This window comes from Centropristis striata, chromosome 11, assembly GCF_030273125.1.
Source record: "Centropristis striata isolate RG_2023a ecotype Rhode Island chromosome 11, C.striata_1.0, whole genome shotgun sequence".
In the NCBI taxonomy this organism is placed as follows: Eukaryota; Metazoa; Chordata; class Actinopteri; order Perciformes; family Serranidae; genus Centropristis; species Centropristis striata.
The window spans coordinates 3,167,195-3,195,070 of NC_081527.1; the positions used below are offsets into that span (position 1 = coordinate 3,167,195).

The 27,876-nt window shown below is 35.9% G+C and overlaps 1 protein-coding gene across 1 annotated transcript; it reads right to left on the bottom strand.

The window, feature by feature from the left end:
• Positions 1-2,101: 2,101 nt before the first annotated feature.
• LOC131980157 (immunoglobulin lambda-1 light chain-like) lies at positions 2,102-17,545 on the bottom strand. Its single transcript, XM_059344350.1, has 8 exons — positions 17,500-17,545; positions 14,243-14,422; positions 13,821-14,150; positions 5,670-5,711; positions 4,785-4,792; positions 2,766-3,069; positions 2,559-2,633; positions 2,102-2,250 (listed from the first exon to the last, which is right to left on the bottom strand). Exons 1-8 carry the CDS (start codon positions 17,543-17,545, stop codon positions 2,102-2,104), a joined length of 1,134 nt encoding a protein of 377 aa, XP_059200333.1.
• Positions 17,546-27,876: the final 10,331 nt, after the last annotated feature.

A 27,876-nucleotide genomic window follows, 5' to 3' on the forward strand; every position in this document is an offset into this window, starting at 1 on the left:
GGGTTTCTGCTCTGCAGCCTTTCTCACGTTAATAACACAATGACAGTTACAACCGTCCACTCTGGTTAAATAATCGTTAGAGGAAGTTCAGTTAGATTTCAGCACTCAGTACTCACTGTCTCAGGAACAGGAACTTAATGACAGAAATAAACCATTAATGCTGTATTCCATAACATGGTACAATTAGCTCTAAAATAACTGCAAGAGTTTTTATCACACTGTAAAATAGAGTATTGTAGCATACTGATATTTATTGTATAATAAATTATGGGACTGAAATCATACAATAATCTATTTTACAATGCTAATCTATAACCTACAGTATATCATATTTTTTTTATTACTATAAAACACTTTTATTTAACTCCTGATGTAAAGTGACAAAAAGAAAAACACTCAACTGCACAAAAACTGTTGTATTAACACAGTAAACATTAGATTATAATTCCTCGAGTATTAATCGTCACTAATCACAAATGACATATTTATCACTACAAAGAGTGTGTAACAACAAGAAAAAGACTGAAGGAGATCAGAGTTCGATTCACTCTGGAAATCCCCTGAAAAACCAGGACCAGAAATAGATCAGAACAGCAAGTGCAAGTTCAACTTGTTCTGGGGGTAATTTCAGTTTTCAGTAGGACCAGCCCCACATGAGGTCATGGAGGTGGAGCGCACCAAAATTAAAACAATATGACAGATTTGTAACGGGGGAGAAACTGCTAATTTTAGAAAATAATGTTGAGACTAACCAGATAGTAGGAGGGAAGATTAGAGTTGTATAAACTGATGCAAAATGTTACATTTATAGTTTATTCTGGTTTAAACTCTTTTAGAATAAACTCTTAACTGTTATCTCAGTGGAACCTCCAACATAATTAGATAATTATCTGTGATTTGAACAATACAGTAATAATTAGACAGATGAATAATACTTCCATACCACAATATAAACAGACATAAAGCAATAAAGCCAGTGATCTCAGTGGGCCGTACTGTTTCATTCATATTCATACATTTGGAAATATTGAATTTAACGAGTGACATTTGAACTTTTTCCTGGAACTGCATCATTAATTAATTAATTAATTAAATTATGTATTATTTCATGTTTAAATGTTTATTTATTTCATATATTTTTTTTTAGATTTAATAAAAAAAGTAAAATTAATTTCTTTGTACTTGACTATTGAGTACTTTAAGTCTTTATATTTTGCTATTTTACTACTACTTCCATAGCTCTATATATGTAGATATATAGATACTTTTTACTTTACTTAACTACAGTGAAACCAAATTTATTTTTAAAATAATAAAAGAGCTTTGTAACAGGGAAAAAAAGTGATAATTAAAAAAAAATTCCCCAGATAGTAGGAGGGAAGACTATAGTTATATAAACTGATGCAAAATGTTCAACTTTTAGTTGATTCCAGAGTAAAGTCTAGTTTAAACTCTTGTTTGAGAATAAACTCTGTTGCCTTCAACTCTGACCGTCTCCAGTGAAGTTCTTGAGGTTTTTTTCCAGACATCAGTAGTAAATTATTTTTTAAAGACTTGTTAAGGAATAAACTCTTAAGTATTGTCTCAACGAACCTCTGACATAATTAGATAATTAACTGTGTAATTTGAACAATACTATATATATCCAAGAGATTTTGTTTCTGATTATTTGCTCTGAAGTTAAACTGAAATACATCAAAACAAGGAGGTTTCAAAAACAGACACACCGTGATTTTTCTCTTTATTGAGAATGTTTCACTCAAAGAATTTGACAAACTAGATGAAAATTAATCAAAGAAACAGAAAATACTAAACAATAATATGTCTACAAGAAGCTAATGATTGAGAATAAATCTCTATTATTATACAGGTCGCAATTCAAAGTGGAAATTAACTAAAATATCAAAATAACAGCAGACAGAAGGTACACTTAGTAACTGCAGATATATACGTGTATATATGTATTTATATTTTTACGATGACTGTATCTTCCTTTTACATAATAACCACAACACGTCATCATTGATATTTGTGAATACTGATCAGCGTGATGAATGAGATGAATTGATGAGATTTGATGGTGAGAAAAGGCAGAAAACAGTCAGTCAGCATGTGTGCAGTTGGTGGACGGTCCCTTGTTTCTGATGACCATCAGCAGAGAGAGTCCACAACAGAACAGCAGACTCTTCACTATCAGCACTGTGTACAGCAGGCAGAGCAGCTTCACCCTGCACTGAGACTGGAAGGACCCTGACACACACACACACACACACACACACACACAGAGTCACACAGTGTGTAAATGTCGTCAGAACATCATCAGATTTTCATCAGTATAACTTGAACTTTTCCAGACGGGACAAGCAGCTTTACATGAAGACAGGGGTCGGCTACACTTTGAATGAAAGCTCAAAGGTCCTTATTGAAGACAACAAGTCAGGGCCCCAGCCAGCTTTTGAGCTATACGGAGCCAGGACAGAGACTTTAAAGGTTGGCATTGAAAAGCAAAGTGAAAAAGGAAAGATTGTGATTGAAGGAGAGGCAGCAGGTGATCTTACAGTCAGCTTGCTGCAGAGCTAGCAGGTCTGCTGGCTCTCTCTCTGGAGGACAGGAGGCTGCTGGAGCTGGAACCTCTGAAACAGAAAAGGAGTGAAATGTTTGGAGTTGCAGTGAGAAATGTCAGTCCTCTGCTCCTCTGCTCTCTTTGACAGCGTCTCCACATGAAGCTGAATCACTGCTGAACACAGTCAGCGAGCCTTCATTACCTTGTTCTGTTGGGGCCTCCACTTGGCCCCCCTCGTGCTGGACGTAGCAGCGGTATTTATACGTGCTGCTCTCTTGCTGACGGAGCAGCAAGATGGCGGCGGTGCGTCCCGACTCTCTGAGCTCCAGCTGCTCTCCCTCAGCAGGGGGCAGCTCCTCCAGAGGACCGTTCTCCTTTCGTCTTTTCCAGGAGAAGCGGACCAGAGGAGGAAACATGGCTGAGGCCAGACACAGCAGGGAGCTCTTCCCCTCCAGGTGGGCTCTGGGTGCTGCTGGGTACACGCTCACCACGGGCTTCACTACCTGCTCACCTGAAGTTTGACAGCAGCAACAAGCAGCACAGACACACATTGACACAGTCAACAGCAGCTTACAGCACTGCACTGCATTCAGTGTGATCCTGGAAACTACATGGACTCTGATCACTAAACTACTCATCAATACAGCACAAAGTTCACTACATATACTGTATTCACCTTCATATGAAACACACTCAGCATCTAATGTCAGCATGGATTATATGGGGACACAAGATCACATCTTTCATTTCACATTATTTATCATTCATTTTTCTTACCTATAGAAATTCATTTCATTTAATGATGACTTGTACCTTCATACAATGGAAATGTCTTTTTATATATGACATATTTTAAATAAAGCACATATTTACTTTCATGTCAAATATCATTTTCATGTTAGGGAACACAATATATTGAATGCTGACGCTCCAGTCCAGTGTCTAGTTATTGAGAGGCGAGGCTCCCAGTTACTGCTTTTTGTTTGTGTCCTTGAAGGAGCCACAGGATGGCGGCTTTGCTTTAACTCTGTGTTCATTCACTCACATTGACATTACTGATGTTACTGACTGACACACTCCACATTTGGACTGATTTCTTGACTTTTTCACAATAAATCTCCTTTAATTTATCATCATTCTTTGTGTCCATTCCCGTTTTTGTCATGGCCCAGGAGTCGGGTTATGACTAAATGGGGGCTCGTCTGGGATATTAACCACATATTAACCACAATAAACCTTTTACAATTAATACAGGAACAAATCAAGACATTAATCATTTCATGACTTTTCATTGCAATTTTAACTTCCTGCAAAAATGTTTGATTCTGTCAAATATGAATAAAAATGACCACTTAATAAAATAAAGTAAATATGATATTACAATATCACAATTCTATCATATAATATGATAATATAATGTAATATAAAGTTTTGCATGTGTAAAAGATAACTAAAATACATTTACATCAAATTCCAAAATCACTTTGTCTGTATATCCATTTGAACATTAAATTATTTTCTTTGTCCAGTTTTTAATTTAATATATTTCAGAAAGGATCTGAAAGTTATCTAAGTCTGTTTTATTTTCAACTTAAAAAATGTCCAAATTTGTCAGTGTCAGGTTTAAAATATATTTTAGTATAATATAATATATTACAATAACATAATATAATATAATGTAATGTAAAACAACACAATATAATATAAGATAATATAATATAATATAAAAAAAATATGGTCTTGATCCTTTAGGATGAAGTCAAATATATTGTTGTGAAAGTGTAAAACAGTTTTTCTTTATCATTTTCTACACATATGATTATAACTTACAAATTTAATTAAATGCAATTGTCGTTTTAAAGATCTCAATCATTTTCTCTTTTTAAACTATGAATTCTTACCATTATATCTTTTTTAAATATTGGCACAAACTGTTTTCTTGCAATTTCAATTTCCTGCAACAATGTTTGATTCTGTCAAATGTGAATAGAAACTGCCAAATAATACAATATAATCTAAAATTAAATAAAATATATAATATAACATAATATATTTTGATGTAATATAATATTTTATATGTTATTATGTAATATAATGCAATATATTATAATAAAATATACAATGAAATATGATATAATATGAGCAGGTTGGGGCAGATTACTCTGAAATGGATTCAGCTGCTGAACAGAAATTTCACGGCAGTTTTTGTCATTATAGTAACTTGATCCACTGGATTACAAAAATATGCAATCAGATTACTTTTTAGTTAGACTTTATACTATAAAACGTAAACTTTGATACCCAAATAAAATTAAATTTCTGCATCTTCCAAATTGAATAAAAACACTATTGAACATGAAAAAAGGACCCTGAGTTAATCAAAAATTAAATGATCATATAAATAACATGTGACAGAATTTTACATGAGCCCATAAAATATAATACAGCAACTAAATTTGTGTTAAAATCATTTACACGTTTTCCGCTGTATACTTTACTCTTTATGCTAAATAAACACATCACACTATTAATGAATAATACTATATAAAAAGTAAAACAACACATACTATTGATCTATACGTCCCTAAAGGTTTTATAGGTTTTTATAAATAATTTTTTTTTTTTTTGACACAAACAGAAAAGTGTGTGCCTTTATATATCATCCTGTATCACATATAGAAATGACTCATTAGTCTCCATATGTTCTATTTAATTGACATATCATATTCAGTATGATAAATATTTCTTTAGGACATGTTTATCATCATATAAAACACAATTGTAGTGATAGTTATAGTGTGTTGTTTAATTAAAACAAGAGGCGCTGCTGAATTACTGAGAGGATCAAATAATGTATATTTGTAACATTTCCAACATCAACTTTTTCTATATGAATCAGTTTCATCTCCTGCAGAAATAAAGAATAACTTGAGTTGTGCCGTGAGATTTAAACATCTTTTCAGGAATTATGAAGCTTTTTTATGTAAAAATAGCTGCATGGCTGCAAGAATTCTCTACTAATGATGAAAAAAGTCACAAGCAGCAGAAACTAATTAAAACACATTTTCAAGAAAACAACTGAAGAAAAAAGAAAGTTTATTCTTACCTACAAACAGTTTAGTTCCAGAGCCAAATATGTAGTAGTACCCTATGCCTCCCACAGTGAAAAAGACTAATACAAAAACCTGTCTGCTGCTGAATGTGTCAGCTGAGGTGAACCAGTCCACATTTTGAAGCAGTATCATATTTCAGCTCCATGATGTGTTTCTCTAATGTTCATACTAACATGACTGTCTCTTCTTTTATGTCCTTTTTAGACACATTAGCAGAGTGTCTCCGTGGATCGTTGGTTCAGACGTTCATGTTCCTCAGAGGATGAACCCTACTGACTTTGGTCAGTTTTTATCAAACACCATCATCAGCTCACGTCTTTAAATTTTCCATTACTTTGATTTATGACGTGTGTGCGTCCAATGACAGGACGCTGGGCCACACAGCCAGTGTGTGTTGCTCTGTAGTCTTGTTTTGATTTGAAGGAGAAAGAGTTGTGATCCTCCTACTTTTTAAATCAGGTCAACACATGAGACCAGAGTTACCAACTTATCACCGCAATAAAACACTTTGGACTTCTACGACGCCGTCACTACACCCATAGAGGCTCCCGTCCCATCTCTCTGGACCGACTACAGCTGCTGCACTTCCTCATTCTGTCACCACAACAACTCACCACGTCATCAGGAGAACCACCACGTGAATGCCTTCAACCTTCGCCCAGTACCCACTTCCTCCATGCAAACTTCAAAACAAAAGCCTCTGAAAAAAACCCTGTTCAACACAAGATCCCTCAACAATAAAAGCCTCATCTTAAATGAATTCATCACTGACAAACAACTAGACTTCCTCTGTCTGACTGAAACCTGGCAAAAACCCATGGAATATTTCACACTAAACCAAACCTTCCCTGCTGGATATTCATACATGGACATCCCTCGCTCTAAGGGCCGAGGAGGAGGAAAACACCACCAAGACCTCAACCCTCGGCCACTCTCCATCATTGCTGCACCATCTTTTGAACATCTGGCATTTAAACTCCCCGGTCCAAAACTTCATCATTGCTATCATCTGCCGTCCACCCAAACCCAACCCAACCTTTCTGTCAGATTTTTAGAATTCTTCACACAACTGTCTTCAGTCTCCCCATCTGTCCTCCTCCTAGGAGACTTTAACATCCACACTGACTCTCCTGACTGTAAAAGCACAACAGACTTTTTTTTTTAGATTAGATTATATTGAGCTTTATTGTCACTGAACAAAGTAACAGCTACTTGGACAACAAAATGCAAAATATAGGCCACCTACAGTAATGCCAATAAATTAGAATAGGAGTATGAGTTGTAACTGTTTTGCTCGCCAATATTCACTATATATCAATTTATTGTTGTTGTTTTCTCACCTGGTTCTTCCTGCGTGCTCTCCCTTTCCCTTTCTCCTTCTCTATCTTTCTCTCTTTCCCTTGGCACTGACAATCATACACAAATATATTGTAGCAGACCATTTCCTACATAAGTAATTTGATACAACATACAGATAGCTGGTTTATATTATCTGTTACTTTAGCTTAACACTCTTCAGAAGAAGAAAAAACAAGACAGAGATCATTATGGACTGTCCCTAGTCTCTCACCTGCATCTGTCTATTTTCTTTTAAAGAACTGTCGTATGTCCATTGGTCACTGGGAGACCACACACACACACACACACACACACACAGAGAGAGAGAGAGACCGGACAGTAAAAGCTTGTTAAATTAAATAATCTGTGCTCAAAAAATGTAAAAAGTTAATACACCACATATTTTCTGAGTCATTAGTACAAATTTGTAATTTTAAGTTAACAGTTCTCGACCGCTTTCATTTATTTTAGTCACTGTACTCAAATAGTTTGACAGTAAACTTGATGACGTCACGTCACGTGCGCGCGTCCTTCTTCTCCAAGCCTGTCGGAAAGTCCGCCATTATCGCTACTCGCGTCGTCAAGAAAAGCCGAGAACGAAGCAACTTTCTCAGCAGGAGTCGCTAACAGTGAACGCCGTGCTGACCGCTGTCTGCAGTTATTTGTATCTGTCCGTTAAATGTGATTTGGCTAGCTTAATTTGTAAATGCCTCACTTAACTGTTAGCTAATTTACATGTAAAGAGGGATTAGAAAGTGGACTTGTGGGATTTTTATGTCAAAGTGGAAATTTTGTCTCATGTAGAAAGTTGTCTGGTAAATTTCATAAAGTTGATTTTACCACACAATGTCGACTGGAACTGGATGTTTCATCGGCATGCATGTCCGGGCATGTCTCGGCTTAACGGTTACTGAATGTTAATGTTTTGTATGGAGGGTTTAACTTTAAAGTTAAGGTCACATCAGTTTCAATTTCACGTTTTACCGGACCATTTCTGTTTTTTGTAACGCACGTAAACTGGCTTGTAATCAGTGTGGAAAAATAACCGCAGTCCAGCGGTCAAGTGTTCCCAGTCTTTGCATGGTTAAGGTCATTCCGACTGTCAAATAGAAATAAGATTTTATTGAAAACAAATAATAATAAATAAAAAATAGATAATATCTCTCTTCTTAACCTGAGAGTGTAGCAATACCCTTTTATGTCTTGGTTTAGAGATATAAGAACTGTTTACATTTTCCATTTGTCACAATATCTATAGATTAGCAAGAACTTAAGTCTGAGTAAAGTGAAATATGTTCATAAACCTGTTTTAATAAGTTTGGGATTAAGACATTTCACACTGTGTGAGGTTAATACATTAATCAATGTAATACTTCAAAGATATTGTACATAATGCTTTTGTTGAAAGTGTATTATCTTGCTTAAAATGTCATTCTTTTTTCTCTGAAGGCTGAAGCAACAGGCCGACATACAGAGTCTTCAACCTGGTATGTTATTGGCAAACATTAAGCTTTTTTCGATATTTGTTTTGCATAGTTGCTGAAATGTAAATTAATGCACCACAATCAAATTCATCTAAAACCTGTTTCACAAGTGTTTTCAATTGATGAGAATATTGTTTAATTTTACCATGGCTTGGCCTACGGCGCAAAGAGGTCATAAATGATGACCTACCTGTTGGAGAGATCCTGGAACGCTGGCCTGCTCTTAAAATAGAGTCACAGGTAAACAATATTTTTTTAAGTAAATCTATCTAGGCACATGTATTCAATTTCATTCTTCAGACTGACTTTGTCAGTGATAAGCTGAAAATATCCATTCAGGTTTGCAGTGAATACCATTGAGTGTGATTTGGTAGTGTAGTGGTATGGATGTTTTCCCCCAAACTTGAAACAGTTCAAGGTCAATGTTTGGCAGTACTGGGCAGTATTCAGGAATGCTTTGTTGCTGTTTATATCTCCTTACAGGGCCACATATACATTACAATCTGACTTAAACATTCATGTACTTTGTACAGGTCTGTGCCGAGTTTCACAGGATTGCAAACATCAACCTGAAGAACCAGTTCTATGCTGAGTTGGACCGACATGCCCCCCGTCTTCAGAGCTTGTTCAGAAAGAGAGCTGCACGCACAGGGAAAGTAGCTGACACTCTGGGTCAGCTCTTTGATGCTTATGACCACCAGGTCAATTGCTTAAGATTGTTGGTGCTTAAAAGTTGTACTATGTCGGTGTATGTGTTTGTGTAGATATATAATAATTCATATCTGTTTAGTTACTGTTATTCTGTTTTGTTCTTACACGCAAGGAACAAGTTGATGTTCACATCAAACGGGCTGCTGTCCTTCGTGCCCTCCCAGCTTATCTTCATGAAGATGACTCTACATTTCTGAAGTTTTGGGATGTAAGTACAATTAAGCATTTGCTCTGCAACAATACAATACAATTACTGGTATTTATTTTTATTTTGTTACATTGTTTAAGTTGCTGCAATGCAGGAAGAAAAAAAAGAATAAAAAAATGAAATAAAAAAATACATATATTTGCTTATGTTTCAAGCTATATCACTAGATATGGACCTTGTCTGTGAGAATTTTTTCAGCAAATGTTTCTTCTCTTCTGCTGACCAGATTGCATTCAGGTTCTTGTTGCAGGCAATAAGTAATTCCATAAGTAGTATAGATAATGTAAGGTATACAATGGATGCAAATCATAAAAAAAGGCATATACAACATATAGCATCTTTAATATTGTGCGAAGTGCTGAGTAAATTCCAACTATATTTAATTAATTTCAAGTGCTGAGCATGATTTATTCCTTTGGATGCCTTTGAAATGCAGCTCTTTAGCTTAAAAATAAAAATAAATGTGTAAGTCTGAATTTTTCATTCCATTTAAAAAAATGTAGAATCTCTATTTATTACTATTTTTTTTATTTTTTCTATTTTTTTTTTTTGTCAATTGAAGGTCAAATTTTTTGTTTATAACATGGTAAAATGAACAAATTTCAGGCTGGGAGACAAAACATTCTGTTCTACATTTTACATAAATAATTTTATATAAATCTGTTCCACATTTTATATTGACTGTGACCTGCAACTGACCTGAGAAACCATTTGCATTTATGTATTGTGATTATTGTTTTGGATGGTTCTATCTGACTGTTTTCTGTCTTCATTACTGATGAATTGCCTGCAAACAGCTTTGGGAGATAGCTCAGGTTATCTCACATAACAGTTCTCTGTTGTTGTCTTCAGATGGCGAAGTCTGATGAACCAATCACTGAAGATCTACCAGTAGGGATCCTGTTGATCAGTGCAGATTCAACAGATGCAACATTCTTCTGCCCAGAGAAGACTGCAATTGTACTTGAGGGTAACATAGTTATGGAATTTTCCAAAATGGCTGAGGCATTTGTCACACTTTTTGCACTTTTTTATGCCTTGCATCTAAGTTACCCAAACGGCATGTCAAACACGTTTGACTTCATCCAGAAAGTACTTATGGGCCTGGATGATGGGAAGTTGAGGCCTCGGGTGCTGACCCTTAAAAATGACTTGCTGATTGTGGAGGGATCCTAATATGTAAACAAAGTTCACAACATTGCTCAGGCCCGGTTTTAGTTGTGTTATTGAATGTACTATGTACATTTAGGTTGTAACATTTGTACACAAAGTTTTATGGAAATGTCTAAAAGTGTCTGAATAATGTGTAATGTGTGACAGAGGATTTCATTCATATTGTCACAAAGTGATTGTTTTTTGGGTTTTTTTAAAGGCAGTTTTTTAAGTTTTGGAAGATGTAATGGATACATTTTGGATGCCAAAGTTGGATAACGTTTATGGAAGTGTTTAAAGTATTGAAGTAATTAGGGTTCAGCAAAATATTAAGAGTTGAGCATGGAAAATAAAAAGGTTTTTTTTTCCATATAAAACACATAAAAAAACAGGTCATAGGACAAACATTGTTTTGAGGTTCTGGACTGTGTTTTAAATAATGCTTGCATTTTTAATGTTACCGTTTGGCAGCTGTTTTTGATAAGTCCTTATGTAACAAAGTGATTAGGAGTCCTCAAGTCTTCTTGCAAGGCCCTTGTACTATTTTTGGAATGTATTCCTCCATTTACGACACTGTTTAATTGTGGTTACTCAATAAATTTGGTCTGGCATTTCAAATGTTATATATTTTTTTCTATTCAAAACATATGTATTTGGGGCTTTTTAGTTAAAGCTACTTAAAACATTTTTTGAAACTGATTACATAAAATGTTTCAAGGTAAACTAACTTGCAGTTTTGCTTTTAAATTAAGTAATGTTTTTAATAATATAGGAGTTTTTGTGCATTGATAATTTAACTTAAAACAGTTAAGTACATATTAAGTGAATAATTTCTTACAGACAATTTACATTTTTTATGTTAAAGGTAATAAAAATATTTAAGGAAGCCATACTTAATTCTATTCTTACTGTGAAAACAAAATACCAAGTGAAAAGTACTTAAACAAGAATGTTTGTGTAACTTAAAAAATTTAGTTAGTGCCACTTAAAATAATTTAGTTAAAGCTACTTAATTAAAAACACAAAGTTGAGTAAGTGAAACTAGAAAATTTCGATGTAATCAGTTTCACCAATTTTTTTGAGTTATATGAACTTGTCGGGTTTTACAGTGTAGGAGTTATCTTTCACACATCTCATACCTTTGTGTTATAAATAGCCTATATATATAGACCTACTGTGTGTGTGTGTGTGTGTGTAATATATACTACTACGTCTGCATGAATGTAATGTGATTATTATTGTTGCAAAGTCTGGTTCAGGTTAAATCCTCTGCAAAACATGAATAAATACAGCAAAGAAAAACATTTAACTATTTTTATTGTCTACTTTGACAGTAAGACACAACTGAAAAATATCAAATATAAACTAGGAATAAATAACAATTCATTTTAAAAGCCACAGTGAGTGTTTTCACACATACTGGTATTATACAGTGATTATGTCGTTTGTTTTCACTCTGGTCCAAATGCCCTGACAGGGAGTCATGTTTCCATGACGACGGACCAGAAAAAGACGCGCGTGACGTCAAATTATGTCTCTAAAGTAACGATGAACTTTAACAACAGAGACACAAGTACGCACTTCACAGGTACACAGTTAATTTGTGGCACTGCTCCTTTTGTTTAATAAACGGACCGCTCCAGTTTGACTGTAGCTGCGCTAATGGCGCTAACGAAGCTAACCGGGCTAACTAACTGGAAAACGGTGCCTGGACTCCAGTACTCTCCGATATGGTATCTGAATCTGAACAACTCCAGGTAAAAGGAAAGAAGTATGAGACAGAGCTGGAGCAACTTACTTAGTTGATTCCCAACACGACAACTAAAGGATTCTCACTCTGCGTGTGTCGCTGGATGCCGGTCGGCCAGCGGAGCGGTGCAGAGGGAGCGGCTGAGAGGAGGATGATACCATTTGCTAAGCGGGGGTGTTTTCATTTTCATCCTTAACATTTAAACCACAAACTACAGAGTTTGTTTTGGACATCATTTAACTTTGTCAAAGACGAACAAAAATTTTAGAATAACAACATTTCTTACTCCAAGTTTTAGGGGTGCTGAGCCCATGATTATTATTATTATTATCATTATTATTATTATTATTATTATTATCCTCCTACTTTTTAAATCAGGTCAACACATGAGACCAGAGTTACTGTTCACACAAACAAACAGTGAACAACTCAAACTACACTTTAGGACAAATATTGTAAACACTCAAATATTTCTGTTGACCTGAAGGTCAAAAATATAAAGCCAGAATGAACCTTATTGCTTGAAAAGGTTTGTTGCCAAGTGAAATCTAAAAGTGATCTCAGTGTTTGGATGTATGTATATAGGCTTTGACATTAATATCATTATTCTTTGTTTTCAAACCTTCAAATATCTTGTATATTAATATTCTGTCACATACGCTCATGAGACATTTCTCTGTTGATTAGCAGTTAAAATGAGATCTTAAAACTTGTATAAATATGAGGATTCATCCTCTGGGGACCATCAACATCCACTGTAGATGTGATAGAAATCAGGCCAACAGTTCTCTTGTTCTGGATCAAAGTTTTGTTTGGATGTAAAGACGGAGCCAAAGGTCCCACTGCTCACAGAGAAAAACCTTCATTCAATCCAAATACATTTACCAAATCTCTGTTGAGGGGGAACTGTCACAAATCCTACAATTCACTTGTATCATTTACTGAAGTGAAATGATCTGCTCAAATCTGTTCCAACATGTGATGGAAGAAAGCTTTTATTGTGAAGGAGCCACAGGAAGCAGGTCAGCATTGTGAGGAGGAACGGACTTTATTCCTGCAGCAGGTCAAAGCAGAGGATTTTAATCTTTATCAAAATGCTGAAGCTTGTTTTTGTTTCATCATGTTTTTAATGACAAACTGCTTTTCAAACAAGACTTCTTTATGTTTTTTACTCCGTTTATTTGTAATATTCATTTGACTCTTTTCTCTTTCACTTCTTTTATCTTTGTGTCTCTGTGTTGCTAGTTTGTCCTCACTGTGTGGAACAACAATAAACCTGCTGGAATATCTGATAAAAATATGAATAAATATCATATCAAATAAATCCTGACAGCAGTAAAGAAAATAAATCCCTCAGTTCAGTGTGTTTGTGACTCTGGCTGAGATGGAGGTGAAATATGTGAACCTGGGCTGTGGTTTACTGCTCTCTTCCTGTCACAGACACTGTTTGACATCTGTTCATCTGGAGGTTTTTGTACAGGCTGCAGGGATATTTTATCACTGTGGGGAACAAGCTTCCTACAGGAGCAGTAGTAGGTGGCTGAATGAGTTAGTTTAACGCTCTGGATCTGCAACTCCCAGCCGTTCTGTTTATTCACAGCTGAGAAATCATCTTCCTGAGGATGATTGAAACCTTTACTTATTTCACCATCATCCCTGCCAATCTCCAGAATCCGTGTGAATGTTTCTGTGTCTCTCTTCTGGTACCAGAATACATAAGGTTCACCTCTAAAACACTGTTCAGTGCCTCGACAGCTGAAGGAGACTCTTTCACCAACTCTCCTCCATGTTAAATCCTCCTGAAGCAGCTGTGTTGCCATGGCAGCCAGCGCTGTGTGGAGACAGACAGGTAGATGAAGGTGAGTGTGACAGTGTTTGTTAAAGGTGGAGTTTGTTGGCTCCTGATTGGCTGGAAACACTCACCTGAGCACAGACAGCACAGAGCAGCAGCTGGGAGGAAAAGCATTTTGTGCAGCGGTGTTTCCTCTGGTGAACCTGGGGAGAAGTGGCGCTCTGATGCAGCTGAGGCCAAACAAGGAGGAGCTGCGAGATCAGACGAGGGCCACGTGGTTTCTAACAGGTCCTCAGACCTCCCATCAGCCCCTGTGGTGGAGAGATAAGGCTGCTTCAAAGCACCTCACTTTCCTGTGTCTTCACACTAATATTAAACAGAGTCTTCAGCTGTTTTAAAGTCTCTGCATTAGCTGCCTGTTTGCTTCACAATTGATTTTAAAGTCCTTTTGATTGTTTATAAAGCTCTTCATGTTTTATGTCCTATTTATTTCTCAGAGTTGCTTTTAGCGTATGAACCCTGTAGAACCCTCAGGTCTTCTGCTCGTGGCCTATTAATAATACATTTTTTTTGATTATATATTTATTTATTTATTGTCTTTTATTGTTTTAGTCTGGCTTTTAATAGAGCTCCATTTATTTGTTTGCAGTCTAATTATTTACTGTATTTATTTTTTTAAATGTATTTTATTATTTCATATTTGTCATTTTTTTCGTATAGTTTTTAAATAGATTTTATTTATAATAATAATAATGATGATATAATAATAATAATAATAATAATAATAATAATAAGATAATTGTTATTAGAATTTGGATTATTTTTTTTATCATTTTTATTATTGTTATTTATAATCATTATTTATATTTTTTAAATTACTATTTTTCTATTTTTTTATTTTCATAATTAATATCCATTTGTCGATCAAAATATCAATCTATTTAACTTTTTATTATATTCTGTTGTTTGAGCTCATCTATATAATTTGATCAATAAAATGAAAATAAGTCAAATAGCAGTTTATTTTATGAATAAATACTTTGTGAATTTTTTTTTGCCAGTTTTCCCTTTAAATGTATTTCATTTCTTTTATATTTGGCTTGTTTTTAATCAGGTTTTATAATGGTAATGATAATTATTGTTATTATAATTATTTTTATTTTTATTATTACTGATGTTATTTTGTATAATTACTATTACTATTTTTTGTAATTATTATTATCAATTTATTTATTTATTTTCATTACTAGTATCCATTTTGTTATTCACCTATTTTATCTATTTACTTTTTCATTCTATTCTGTTGTTTGAGTTTATTTAAATAATTTGATCAATAAAATGAAAATAAGTCAAACAGCAGCTTCTTTTATGATGAAATACTTTGTGAACATTCTTTGTCAGTTTCCCTTTAAATGGAATAACACTGTGAGACAAATGTCAGTCTGTTCCTTTAAGACGTTGAGGGAACAGTCATGATACATTTCATATTATTTTCACAGATGTTTCTTCTATTACGTAGGGTATAATTCTGAACAGTTGGCTCATTTTCAACGTGAAAACATATTGCATCACATGTGTGACATCACATGTCTCTTTACGGTGTTAGAAAGGACTCACAGCCATAAATACAGTTTTTTACAACCGCTATGACCCGTTTGTCAGAACCTTACAGTTTTTCTCAATTGCTAAAACACTAAACCCTATTGTCTGAACCAAATGCTCAGTTGCCTGAACCCACTGATTGAATCAATCACTCTTTTGTCAAAACCATCAGCACTTTTCACCTGTTTAGACACAACTAACAACACATTTTCATTGTGATGCACCGTGCTGCATAATGGTGAGCACAGGTGACAAAAGTCAAACACAATTAAAGCACAAGTGTCACCACTTGAACACAACAACTCAAATTGATCAGACTTGTGGCTGATGATGTGAGGGAACATAAAGCCAGTTCACAGAGCTGGTTGGTGAGGCCCTACAATGGATAGAAACCTGAGAGGAAGAGTTCCTGTGAGAGGAGGTCGAGGTGGTCGAGGTGGTCAGCGAAGACAAAGAACAGTAATATCTGATGAAATCAGAGCTTCTGTGATTGACCATGTTCTTGTCCATGGTATGAGCATGAGGGAGGCGGGACAAAGGTACAACCAAACATCAGTAGATTCACTGTGTCCACCAGAATCTGAAGGTTTAGAGAAGACAACAGGTAATTACCTGTTTTGACATTATAGTACAGTATGTAAATGTTGACAGTAATTACTGTGAGACATACTATATACTGTACCACAGTATACTGTAAGTAAATATATGTGTCAGTACATCACTGTACCAATGTACTGTAGTATCGTAATGGAGGGTTGGTCTGTTTGTAGGCCTAGTATTTCATGTATATATTTTGCAACATGCATTTAGTCTACAATGAACAATGAACATTGTGTTTTCTATTTTTCTATGTCGTGTTTAGTGACTGCTCAGTAGTGTTTTTAATTTTGATTGACTTGATTGACTCGGGGCACGATTTGACAACATAGTTCAGTTTTGAGCACAGATTGAACTGTTTTGAGGTGAAAGTTTGGTTTTGCAAGAAGAGTCTGAGGTTTTGTGAATGTAGCTTGAAAATTGAGTTTTGTGTTCACAGTTTAGAGAAAATGAGAGCAGCTTTCAAGAAATGTGTCTTAGCAATCGAGAAAAACTGTAAAAACTTTTTCAAAACTGTTAACGCACATCACACCTGAAACACACAATTCCCCAAACAGTTAATTTCATGCTCAAAATCACGCAGTGTAACTAAACACAGACACACACTTCCAAAATACAATAATACACTAAGACAGTTCACCAAATCTACCAAAGCACTGAAACATTTAGTCAGTCACAGCACAGTGTCATAAAAAACACTGACAACTGATGGAAGAACACAAACTGAATCACTTTGCATGTGTCAAATCTCCTTTTTTTTCCTTTTTCTTTTACAATCAACAGATTATTGTATTGATCATACATGTAAATCAATGTTTGTGATGATGTTCTTCATTTTTCATGTGTTGGCCATGAATTTTGTTCCTTTTTTGTACAACACTCAGGACAAAAAGTGAACGAGCCATGTCAGAGCAGCTTTGCAGAATGTTTATGAAAGAAGAAGACAGTAAATGAGGATTTGCAGTAAACGATTTACTGTATTGCAAATGAAAATGACTTACAGTAGAGTAAAGAGGAGGAAAAATCAGCATTTAGCTGTCATTGATTACTGTATTGTCAAATACACAAAAAGTAAAAGGAGCAGAAAAAATCACTGTAAAAGAGGAAGAAAAAAAAAAAAAAAAAAAAAAAAAAAAGCTAATCTGCTCAGTCGTCAGCATTGGGCCACATATTTTCATTGACATCACACCTGATGTCTTCTCCGGCCAGACATCTTGGGAAGGATCTTTCTGCATGCCTTATCCAGCCCTGGCAGTGGTCAGCTGTGATGTCCTGGCATGCAGCAGTCACTGCATCCAACAGGGACATTTGGTCATGTGGATGGTGATGGAAAACTCCTCTATTTGGCTTGAGGAAAGGGGAGTAAGGGGCAAGGAAAAGGGAGATCCTCCTGGGATGGGCATCACACCAAGCTGTGACTGCAGGTGCATGGTGGAATGCCACGTTGTCCCAGGTGATCACATGTTAGCAAGTTACCCCCCAACTCACCCTGTCCCCTCTCCCCCTCAGGTACCAGTCTATCATACAGCTCCTCTACAAACTGGAGAAGGCGTTGGGAGTTGTAGGGGCCAGTTTGACTGTTGTGCAGGCCTCTCTATGTGACAACCCATGGTTGATGAGCTGGTCGATGATGGCAGCTCGTATTTCATCTGTCACCGTATCTCTGGCCCTTCTTTGAGCCCCACCACACATTCTAACTCTCCCTCGAGGCATTTTTCCTCACTTGTTTTTTACAAATCCTCCACCTTGTCCCTTGTCTTATCTTTTGTTCTTTTCCCTCACAAGATCCGCCTATAAATATAGGTGATGTGATTGGTGATGTGATTGAAAAAAGCCCAGCACCTGAACTGGGTGAGACGGGAATCAGAAGTGATCAATGTAATCTTCAATCCATTAGTTTTGAACATGAGGTTTTCTGTTTTGACAAACCGTGTGAAAGCAATTTGAAAATTCACCAGTTAACATCTACTGTTTTGGTTTTGATTGAGCTTGTGTGTAAAAGGAGTTAAAAGTAATTTTAAATGTGTAAAATGTGTGTATTTTGTGTCAAAAGAAGAAGAATTGTGGCTGGTAACTGTGTGAAGAGTTTTGAAAAAGCGTTAAAAGTATCGAACAACGAGTCATAGGGGTTGTAAAAAACTGTATTTATGGCTGTGTGATACAAACTGAACTTTATCACAGGCAGAGAGCGCCACCCTGTTGTTAGTCACAGGAAGTGCAGGTACCCACATGATGATGATGATGATGATGATGATGATCACACACACACAGAGTCACATTTAATCCACGTTTTCAGTGCAGGACTTTTACTTTTTCCAGGGTATTTACTGTACAACAAATCCTTCACTCTGCTTCCCTCTTGTGTCTGCAACAACTCAATAATTCACTCAAAAGGCCTCGACACCTACTTCTGCTATTATAACTACTATTACATTAAAAAGTCAGACAAAGAAAAAAAAGGTCATTCTCCATATCAATGAATTATTAAAATAATCTGCTAAAATATTCTCCATAACACTGATTTTTTCACGCTGTACCTCTGTTATATATTCTCTTAAATCATCCTCTTTCACAAAGTGTCTTTCAGTAACTGGGGTTGCTGTTATTTTGTCCACCCCATGTTAATCATAACTAATATAAATCCAGTTATTCCACTACTCTTGTCCAGTAAAATGTATAAACACTTTACCTGTTTATTTCTGTCAGGTTTACACAAAATCTAATCTAACAGATTATTTACAGTGTGAAATTGAGAGCATGTGATGTTTATGCTTGTGTGTGTGTGTGTGTGTGTGTGTGTGTGTGTGCCCCAATGTGATATAGACGGACATTTCACAAGGATACGCACCGACATTAGGAGGACCTAAGTGTATTATGCGGACTACGCCGATAGTTTGTTGTTTGTCTAACTAAAGTATTTCCTCATTTTAGGCGTCAGTCCTTATGAACCACTCGACCTGATTTTGAGTGTATTCCAGTGTATTACACAGCGCCACCTGCTTCTTGTGGGGTACTGCAGTTTGATACACATTTCTGATACACACATCTGGCGCTCTGCCTTGTGATTGGCTGTTTTTGCCGGTCAATTCCAAGGTCCGTCCCATTGGCTGGTTTACGGATGTGGGCGTGGTTAAACCCCAGTCGGTCCAGACTCCTGCCATTTACTGATTAAACGACAACGTTATGGATAATGGAGTCTGTGGGCTTTTAAAAGAAGAGTTTCTGGGAGAAAAGGTAAGAATATTTGAAATTACACCTTATTTCTGCTTGAATATTAAGTTGCTCTGTATATTATAGAAAAATTCCACACAGTGAGATAGCACTTGTCTTTCTGGAAAGAGAAGCAAGGTGAGATGAAGTTCTGATGGCATACCTTTTTATTTTATTGCCATTGTCAAGCCAGAGTTGCTTGTTTGTAGTCCATGTGGTGAGCTAGCTAGATGCTAACAGGCTGCCCTGCTGCCGGCTGTTAACGAGCTCGTTAAGGAGCTCTGTGCTTGTTTTTACTCCATGTATGAAGAGAGAGATTGTGCAGTGGTAAAGTTATTTAGTTTATTTCATTAAACTAACTGAGGCATTAAAGCTAATGGAGCATCATGTTGATATGATGGCTTAAACAACTGTACACAGATCAGACTATGATTTCTTGTTGAATTGGTTGATTCATTTCTTGACTGAAAAGGCTGTGATGGAGTTTTCTCCTTTATTTCACTTTTTTTTTTTTTAAATCAGTCTGACTTGGCCTAATTAGTTGCTTGTAATAATAATATAACTATAAAACAATAAAAAACTAATCTCATGTAAGAATCAAAACCCTGATAATATCCCAAAACAATGTGACCATTACTGTCACATTACACAGTAAATATTCAAGTAGGCTAATGTTGGTAACCTGCTATAATTGTTAAGTTTCACATATATTAAAGTTTCTGGCTGTTTCAAAAACATTTATTTATTTATTCATTTAGGGTTGATCTCAGGCAGCAGTGGGAGTAAGAAAAGGTTAAAGAAAGTCACCTCCATGTTTGAGGATGTCATTTATAAACTGAGTCCTCTGATCTCTGTCAGAGTGACTTTTAACTAAACACACAATGAACTTAAAAAAGCAGGAATCAGTCACAACTCTAACTTGTGTTAAAAAATGTATTAGAGATAAATCAGTTAAAATGTGCTCAGTCTCTGTTTTTACTGCTGGGCATCACTTTATACCTGCACTAATTAAACAAGTATAAAACATGTATGAAGAGTTATTAATAGCATGAATGTGATCAGTATGCATGTGTCTCTACAGGCCTGTGTGCTGGACGTCAGTACCATGTCTTTTATGAAGAGAAGAACTTTACTGAAGCACAAAGTTACTGCAGAGAGAAATACACAGACCTGGCCACTGTAGACAGCATGGAGGATGTGGAGACCCTGAACACAACGGCAGAAACAGCAGGAGTTTCCTCTGTGACTTCACTTTCCTCTTTCTCTCCTTTCAAAGCTGTTTTTGACATCATGTCAGTGACACGTGGCTTTAAAGTTTTACAGTCTGAGCCGTGATACTTCAGAGGAACTTTTTCATGTTTTTTTTACTCTGAAGGAGGACGAAGGATTTAGTTCCATTGAACGTGTATTATAAGAGATCTCTTAATGTCCAGTATAAACAGCAGCAATTATTACAGGAAGCACAGCCTGTTTCACTCTTCATATGGACACATGAATATTATTATTAATGCAAATATGTGTTTCAGCTGGCCTGGATCGGGCTGTACGATGACGATGTCATGAGCTGGAAGTGGTCACTGTCAGACACAAGTTTCTCCAAAGACGGAGAGGAGGAGTTCAGAGGATGGAGTCGTGGACAAGCAGACAATGTAGGAGGTGATCAACAGTGCACAGTGCTGAATAAGAATGGACCATGGTACGATGTCAGATGCACAGAGAAGAAACAGGCGGTCTGCTGTGATGTCAGAGGGGAGAATATTGATGAGTGAAGGTAAAACAGAGCAGTTGAGCTTGTTGACCTCTCCCCTTCTCTGCTGCTCTTTGCCTCTCTGTCTTCACTTACATGAAGCTCATTTAAAGCAGATGGACTTTGTGAGTCCTGCCTTCATTGATATAAATATATAAAGGTTTATATAAAGAGCTCCATCATTAACAGCTTTATCCCACCTCACTGTCTCAGTCAACAGGGCTGCAAGAGAAGGAGTTGATATGCACACAGCTCCACGGTGACTTCAGCTTCATGCTCACATTCATTAAGAAACATCAAACTGCTGAGAAAAATATTCAGACGCAGAGAAACTCAGATATAAAGTTTGCATCAGTGTTGTTTCTCTCTGCTCTATTTTCAGGGCTGGATGTGACATTTGTCCTCACTGACTCCATGAGCTGGACTGAGGCCCAGAGCTGCTGCAGAGAACACCACACAGACCTGGCCAGTGTGAGAAACAAGACAGAGAAGCAGAAGGTCCAGGAGCTGCTTCCAGCAGGAAGATATGTCTGGATCGGCCTTTTCAGAGACTCCTGGAAGTGGTGGGATGGAAGCAGCTCCTCGTTCAGACACTGGAAGTCAGGGCAACCTGATAACTGGGGGAGGAGGCTTGTACAGCAGCAGATTTCAGCTCCTCTGGAGGATGGGGGGATGTGACCTGTGACAAGAAGTATCCATTCATCTGCTCCGCTCCATCTGAGTGGGAACCCCTGATTCAAACAGTATTTATATTAGATTTAGCTTTACTTTAGCATGAAATGAGAAGATTAAAAAACATTTCTGGACAATAAATGTGAACACTCAGGATGCTGATGTTAGCGTGCAGTGACCAACTGCAGATAATCACTTTGTGTTGACTTCAATGTGAGAATATCAACAGATGGAGGAAGTAACTGCTTCTAACTGACTGATAAAGCCCTGAACGCCCCCTGGTGGCGGCCTGCAGTATAGCTCTAAACTGACCACAGGCAGGACAAAACTAACTGAGGACACTTTATATCAACAGGATGCTGATTATTATCAGAGCAGAAATCTCTCAACTCATCATGTTTGATTGTTTTTTTAAAGCGTCTTTGAAGAAAGTGAAGAGATTGAGGATGAGTGTGACTGTATCTGCTGTGATTGAGGGAATGCTGAAGCAGCTGAATCTTCTTTTGATTCTTTTTATTCAACTTTGATGCAAAAACTGAGCAACAAATGACTGTTAGAAGCAAATTTAAAATGAGATGAGATGAAACTTTATCAGCCCTCAGAGAGTGAATTCACATTAAAGCAGTAAAAGAAACAGTCTGAGGAGGAAACAGATAAAGAGCCATTTAAAATAATAAATCATTCACAAACTATATGTTATAAACATTACAATGCTTTGGACAGCAACGTGACATGAGAAGTAGAAACAGGGAAAGTCACAAACTATCATGTGAGGAAAAAAAGTGTGAAAAAGAGCTTCCAGAGGATGAAATGTAAAGAAGAAAGCAGAATGTAATCTCTGTGTGAGTAATAATGTTTGTCAGCTCCAACAGAAGCTGAAGGACCAGGGGCTGAATGACGACGTCACACTGAGCTGGAGGAAGCAGGCAGATGGAAAAGTCTTCCACAAGGAGAAGAAGAAGACCAGCTTTCATTGAGATTTGCTGTAAATCAGAGAAAAGTGTGTTTCTTTCCTCAGAGTCCTCGTGTGATGTGTGAGAATAGAGCTGCAACAATTAGCAGATTAATCCACTCGTTGCAGCTGTTTTTACAATCAAATCATCATTTTAGTCATTTTACAAGCTCAAATGTCAAATATCTGCTGGTTCCAGCTTCTCCTATTTAAAGAGTTCATGCTTTTATTGGTCATATATGGTCATAAACTTATATTTACTCATATTTAAACATATACAGACTCTTGGTTTATTAAGTTTGAATTGATGTGTTTGGGCTGTGGGAAATTATAACAGGCAATGTTTTATTATTTTTCACATTTTATAGGTAAGATAATATAAATTAGATTTGACTGGAATCAACTCCAGTGAAAATCCACCTTTAAACTTTAATGTTGTGTTGAATCATTCAAATCTACTTTAATGAGTCAAAACATCTTTCTTCATCAAATAAATATAATAAATCTGGAATATGTTGTAATAATAATAATGTAGTGAACTCAAAAACCTTTTTTGTCCAGTTTACACATTTCAGTTACATTCAAAACTGTGTGTGTGTGTGTGTGTGATCATCATCATGTGGGTACCTGCACTTCCTGTGACTAACCACAGGGTGGCGCTCTCTGTCTGTGATAAAGTTCAGTTTGTATCACACAGCCATGTTGTTAGAGCTTATTTATGGCTGTGACTCCTTTCTAACACCGTAAAGAGACATGTGATGTCACACATGTGATGCAATATGTTTTCACGTTGAAAATGATCCAACTGTTCAGAATTATACCCTACGTAATAGAAGAACAATCCGTGGAAATAATATGAAATGTATCATGACTGTTCCCTCAACGTCTTAAAGGAACAGACTGACATTTGTCTCACAGTGTTATTCCATTTAAAGGGAAACTGACAAAGAATGTTCACAAAGTATTTCATCATAAAATAAGCTGCTGTTTGACTTATTTTCATTTAATTGATCAAATGATTTAAATAAACTCAGTAAACAGTAGAATACAATAAATAGTTAAATAGATTGATATTTTGATCGGCAAATGGATATTAATGATGAAAATGAAAAAATAGAAAATAGTAATTCCAAAAATATAAATAATGATTATAAATAACAACAATAAAAATGAACCAAAATATAATAACAATTATTGTTGTTGTTCTTGTTGTTGTTTTATATATATATATATATATATATATATATATATATATATATATATATATATATATACATATATATAGATATTCGTACAGAGTTCCCTGTAATTAAACATTCAAGACCGTTAAGCAATTTAACAATCCTCTGAAGAAAATATAATAAATCCCATGATATTAATTTCCAGATTTCAACTTTTACTTCATGGTTAATATTTGCAATTAATGTAGAAAAAGCAGGAAAAACTCCCTAAAATAACTTTTTTTTTTTTTTTACAGTGTCTGCTTCTAATGGAAGAGACCTGTTCATTAAAATTAAGAGGGATTTTTTATCATTGTGAAAGCACTTGTGTTCATATTTTTGTATTATGTGGTTTGGGATTGGTTCACAGGCTTCTTCCTGATCAGCTGAAATCTGAGGAATCAGTAGCACCACATGATAACAGACAGAAAAAACATACCCAATACTGATGTTGTCAATATGCATCAATAAAAACTGACTTCAATTTAAAATGGCACATCACATGACATACAGCTTTGAAGAGGAATTCAAGACTCTTTGACTAAAGACATGTGACTATTCTGACCACACACACACACACACACACACACAGACACACACACACACACACAGAGACACACGGACACCCATACACACACACACATTGATAGTTTAGTAACTTTATGAGACTGATTGAGTTGAATTGGCTCTTTTCTCTGTTTTACAGAGTCATATCATTTAATAAAAATAATATTTTTTTAGTACAATTATTAATAATTGTGAAAAGCACTTTTGAACCGTGAGACCCACACAAGTGTTGCTCAGTTTGGAGGCAGATGAAAACCCCAACAGTGTGCACAGCAGCAGATATGAATCTGTTCTCAGTGGTTATTAAGGCTCATAAAACAAACTGTTGGCAGCGAATCAACACTTCCTTTCCTGCAGCAGACGGGCTGTGTGGGTTTCTGCTCTGCAGCCTTTCTCACGTTAATAACACAATGACAGTTACAACCGTCCACTCTGGTTAAATAATCGTTAGAGGAAGTTCAGTTAGATTTCAGCACTCAGTACTCACTGTCTCAGGAACAGGAACTTAATGACAGAAATAAACCATTAATGCTGTATTCCATAACATGGTACAATTACCTCTAAAATAACTGCAAGAGTTTTTTTATCACACTGTAAAATAAAGTATAGTAGCATACTGATATTTACTGTATTATAAATTATGGGATTGAAATCATACAATAATCTATTTTACAATGCTAATCTATAACCTACAGTATATCATATTTTTTTATTCCAATAAAACACTTTTATTTAACTCCTGATGTAAAGTGACGAAAAGAAAAACACTCAACTGCACAAAAACTGTTGTATTAACACAGTAAACATTAGATTATAAATTCTTGAGTATTATTCTTCACTAATCACAAACGACATATTTATCACTACAAAGAGTGTGTAACAACAAGAAAAAGACTGAAAGAGATCAGAGTTCGATTCACTCTGGAAATCCCCTGAAAAACCAGGACCAGAAATAGATCAGAACAGCAAGTGCAAGTTCAACTTGTTCTGGGGGGAATTTCAGTTTTCAGTAGTAGCAGCCCCACATGAGGTCATGGAGGTGGAGCGCACCAAAATTAAAACAATATGACAGATTTGTAACGGGGGAGAAACTGCTAATTTTAGAAAATAATGTTGAGACTAACCAGATAGTAGGAGGGAAGATTAGAGTTATATAAACTGATGCAAAATGTTACATTTATAGTTTATTCTGGTTTAAACTCTTTGAGAATAAACTTGTAACTGTTATCTCAGTGGAACCTCCAACAAAATTAGATAATTAACTGTGTAATTTGAACAATGCAGTAATAATTAGACAGATGAATAATACTTCCATACCACAATATAAACAGACATAAAGCATTATTGCCAGTAATCTCAGTGGGCCGTACTGTTTCATTCATATTCATACATTTGGAAATATTGAATTTAACGAGTGACTTTAGAGCTTTTTCCTGGAACTGCCTCATTAATTAATTAATTAAATTATGTATTTATTGAATGTTTAAATGTTTATTCATTTCATATAGTTTTTTTAGATTTAATAAAAGAAGTAATATGAAATTTCATTGTACTTTAGTGTTGAGTACTTTTTTAAGTCTTTATATTTTGATATTTTACTACTACTTATCCATAGCTCTATATATGTAGATATATAGATACTTTTTACTTTACTTAACTACAGTGAAAATAAATTTATTTTTAAAATAATAAAAGAGCTTTGTAACAGGGGGAAAAGTGATAATTTTGAAAATAATTCCCCAGATGGTAAGAGGGAAGATTATAGTTATATATACTGATGCAAAATGTTCAACTTTTAGTTGATTCCCGATTAAAGTCTGGTTTAAACTCTTGTTTGAGAATAAACTCTGTTGCCTTCAACTCTGACCATCTCCAGTGAAGTTCTTGAAGTTTTTTTTCCAGACATCAGTAGTAAATCATTTTTTAAAGACTTTGAGAATAAACTCTTAACTATTGTCTCGACGAACCTCTGACATAATTAGATAATTAACTGTATAATTAGAACATTACAGTAATAATTACACAGATGAATAATACTTCCATACCACAATATAAACAGACACACTGTGTTTTTCACTTTATTGAGAATGTTTAACTGAAAGAATTTGACAAACTTGATGAATTAATCAAAGAAACAGAAAATATTAAACAATAACATGTCTACAAGAAGCTAATGATTGAGAATAAATCTCTATTATTATACAGGTCACAATTCAAATTGGAAATAAACTAAAATATCAAAATAACACCAGACAAAATGTACACACTTAACTGCATATATATATATATATATATATATATATATATATATATATATATATATATATATATATATATATATATACGTGTATATATGTATTTATATTTTTAGGATGACTGTATCTTCCTTTTACATAACAACCACAACACGTCATCATTGATATTTGTGAATACTGATCAGCGTGATGAATGAGATGAATTGATGAGATTTGATGGTGAGAAAAGGCAGAAAACAGTCAGTCAGCATGTGTGCAGTTGGTGGACGGTCCCTTGTTTCTGAGGATCATCAGCAGAACGATTCCACAGCAGAACACCAGACTCTTCACTATCAGCACTGTGTACAGCAGGCAGAGCAGCATCACCCTGCACTGAATCTGGAAAAAGTTCCCTGGAACCTCTGAAACAGAAAAGGAGTGAAATGTTTGGAGTTGCAGTGAGAAATGTCAGTCCTCTGCTCCTCTGCTCTCTTTGACAGCGTCTCCACATGAAGCTGAATCACTGCTGAACACAGTCAGCGAGCCTTCATTACCTTGTTCTGTTGGGGCCTCCACTTGGCCCCCCTCGTGCTGGACGTAGCAGCGGTATTTATACGTGCTGTTCTCTTGCTGACGGAGCAGCAAGATGCCGGCGGTGCGTCCCGACTCTCTGAGCTCCAGCTGCTCTCCCTCAGCAGGGAGCAGATCCTCCAGAGGACCGTTCTCCTTTCGTCTTTTCCAGGAGATGCGGACCAGAGGAGGAAACATGGCTGAGGCCAGACACAGCAGGGAGCTCTTCCCCTCCAGGTGGGCTCTGGGTGCTGCTGGGTACACGCTCACCACGGGCTTCACTACCTGCTCACCTGAAGTTTGACAGCAGCAACAAGCAGCACAGACACACATTGACACAGTCAACAGCAGCTTACAGCACTGCACTGCATTCAGTGTGATCCTGGAAACTACA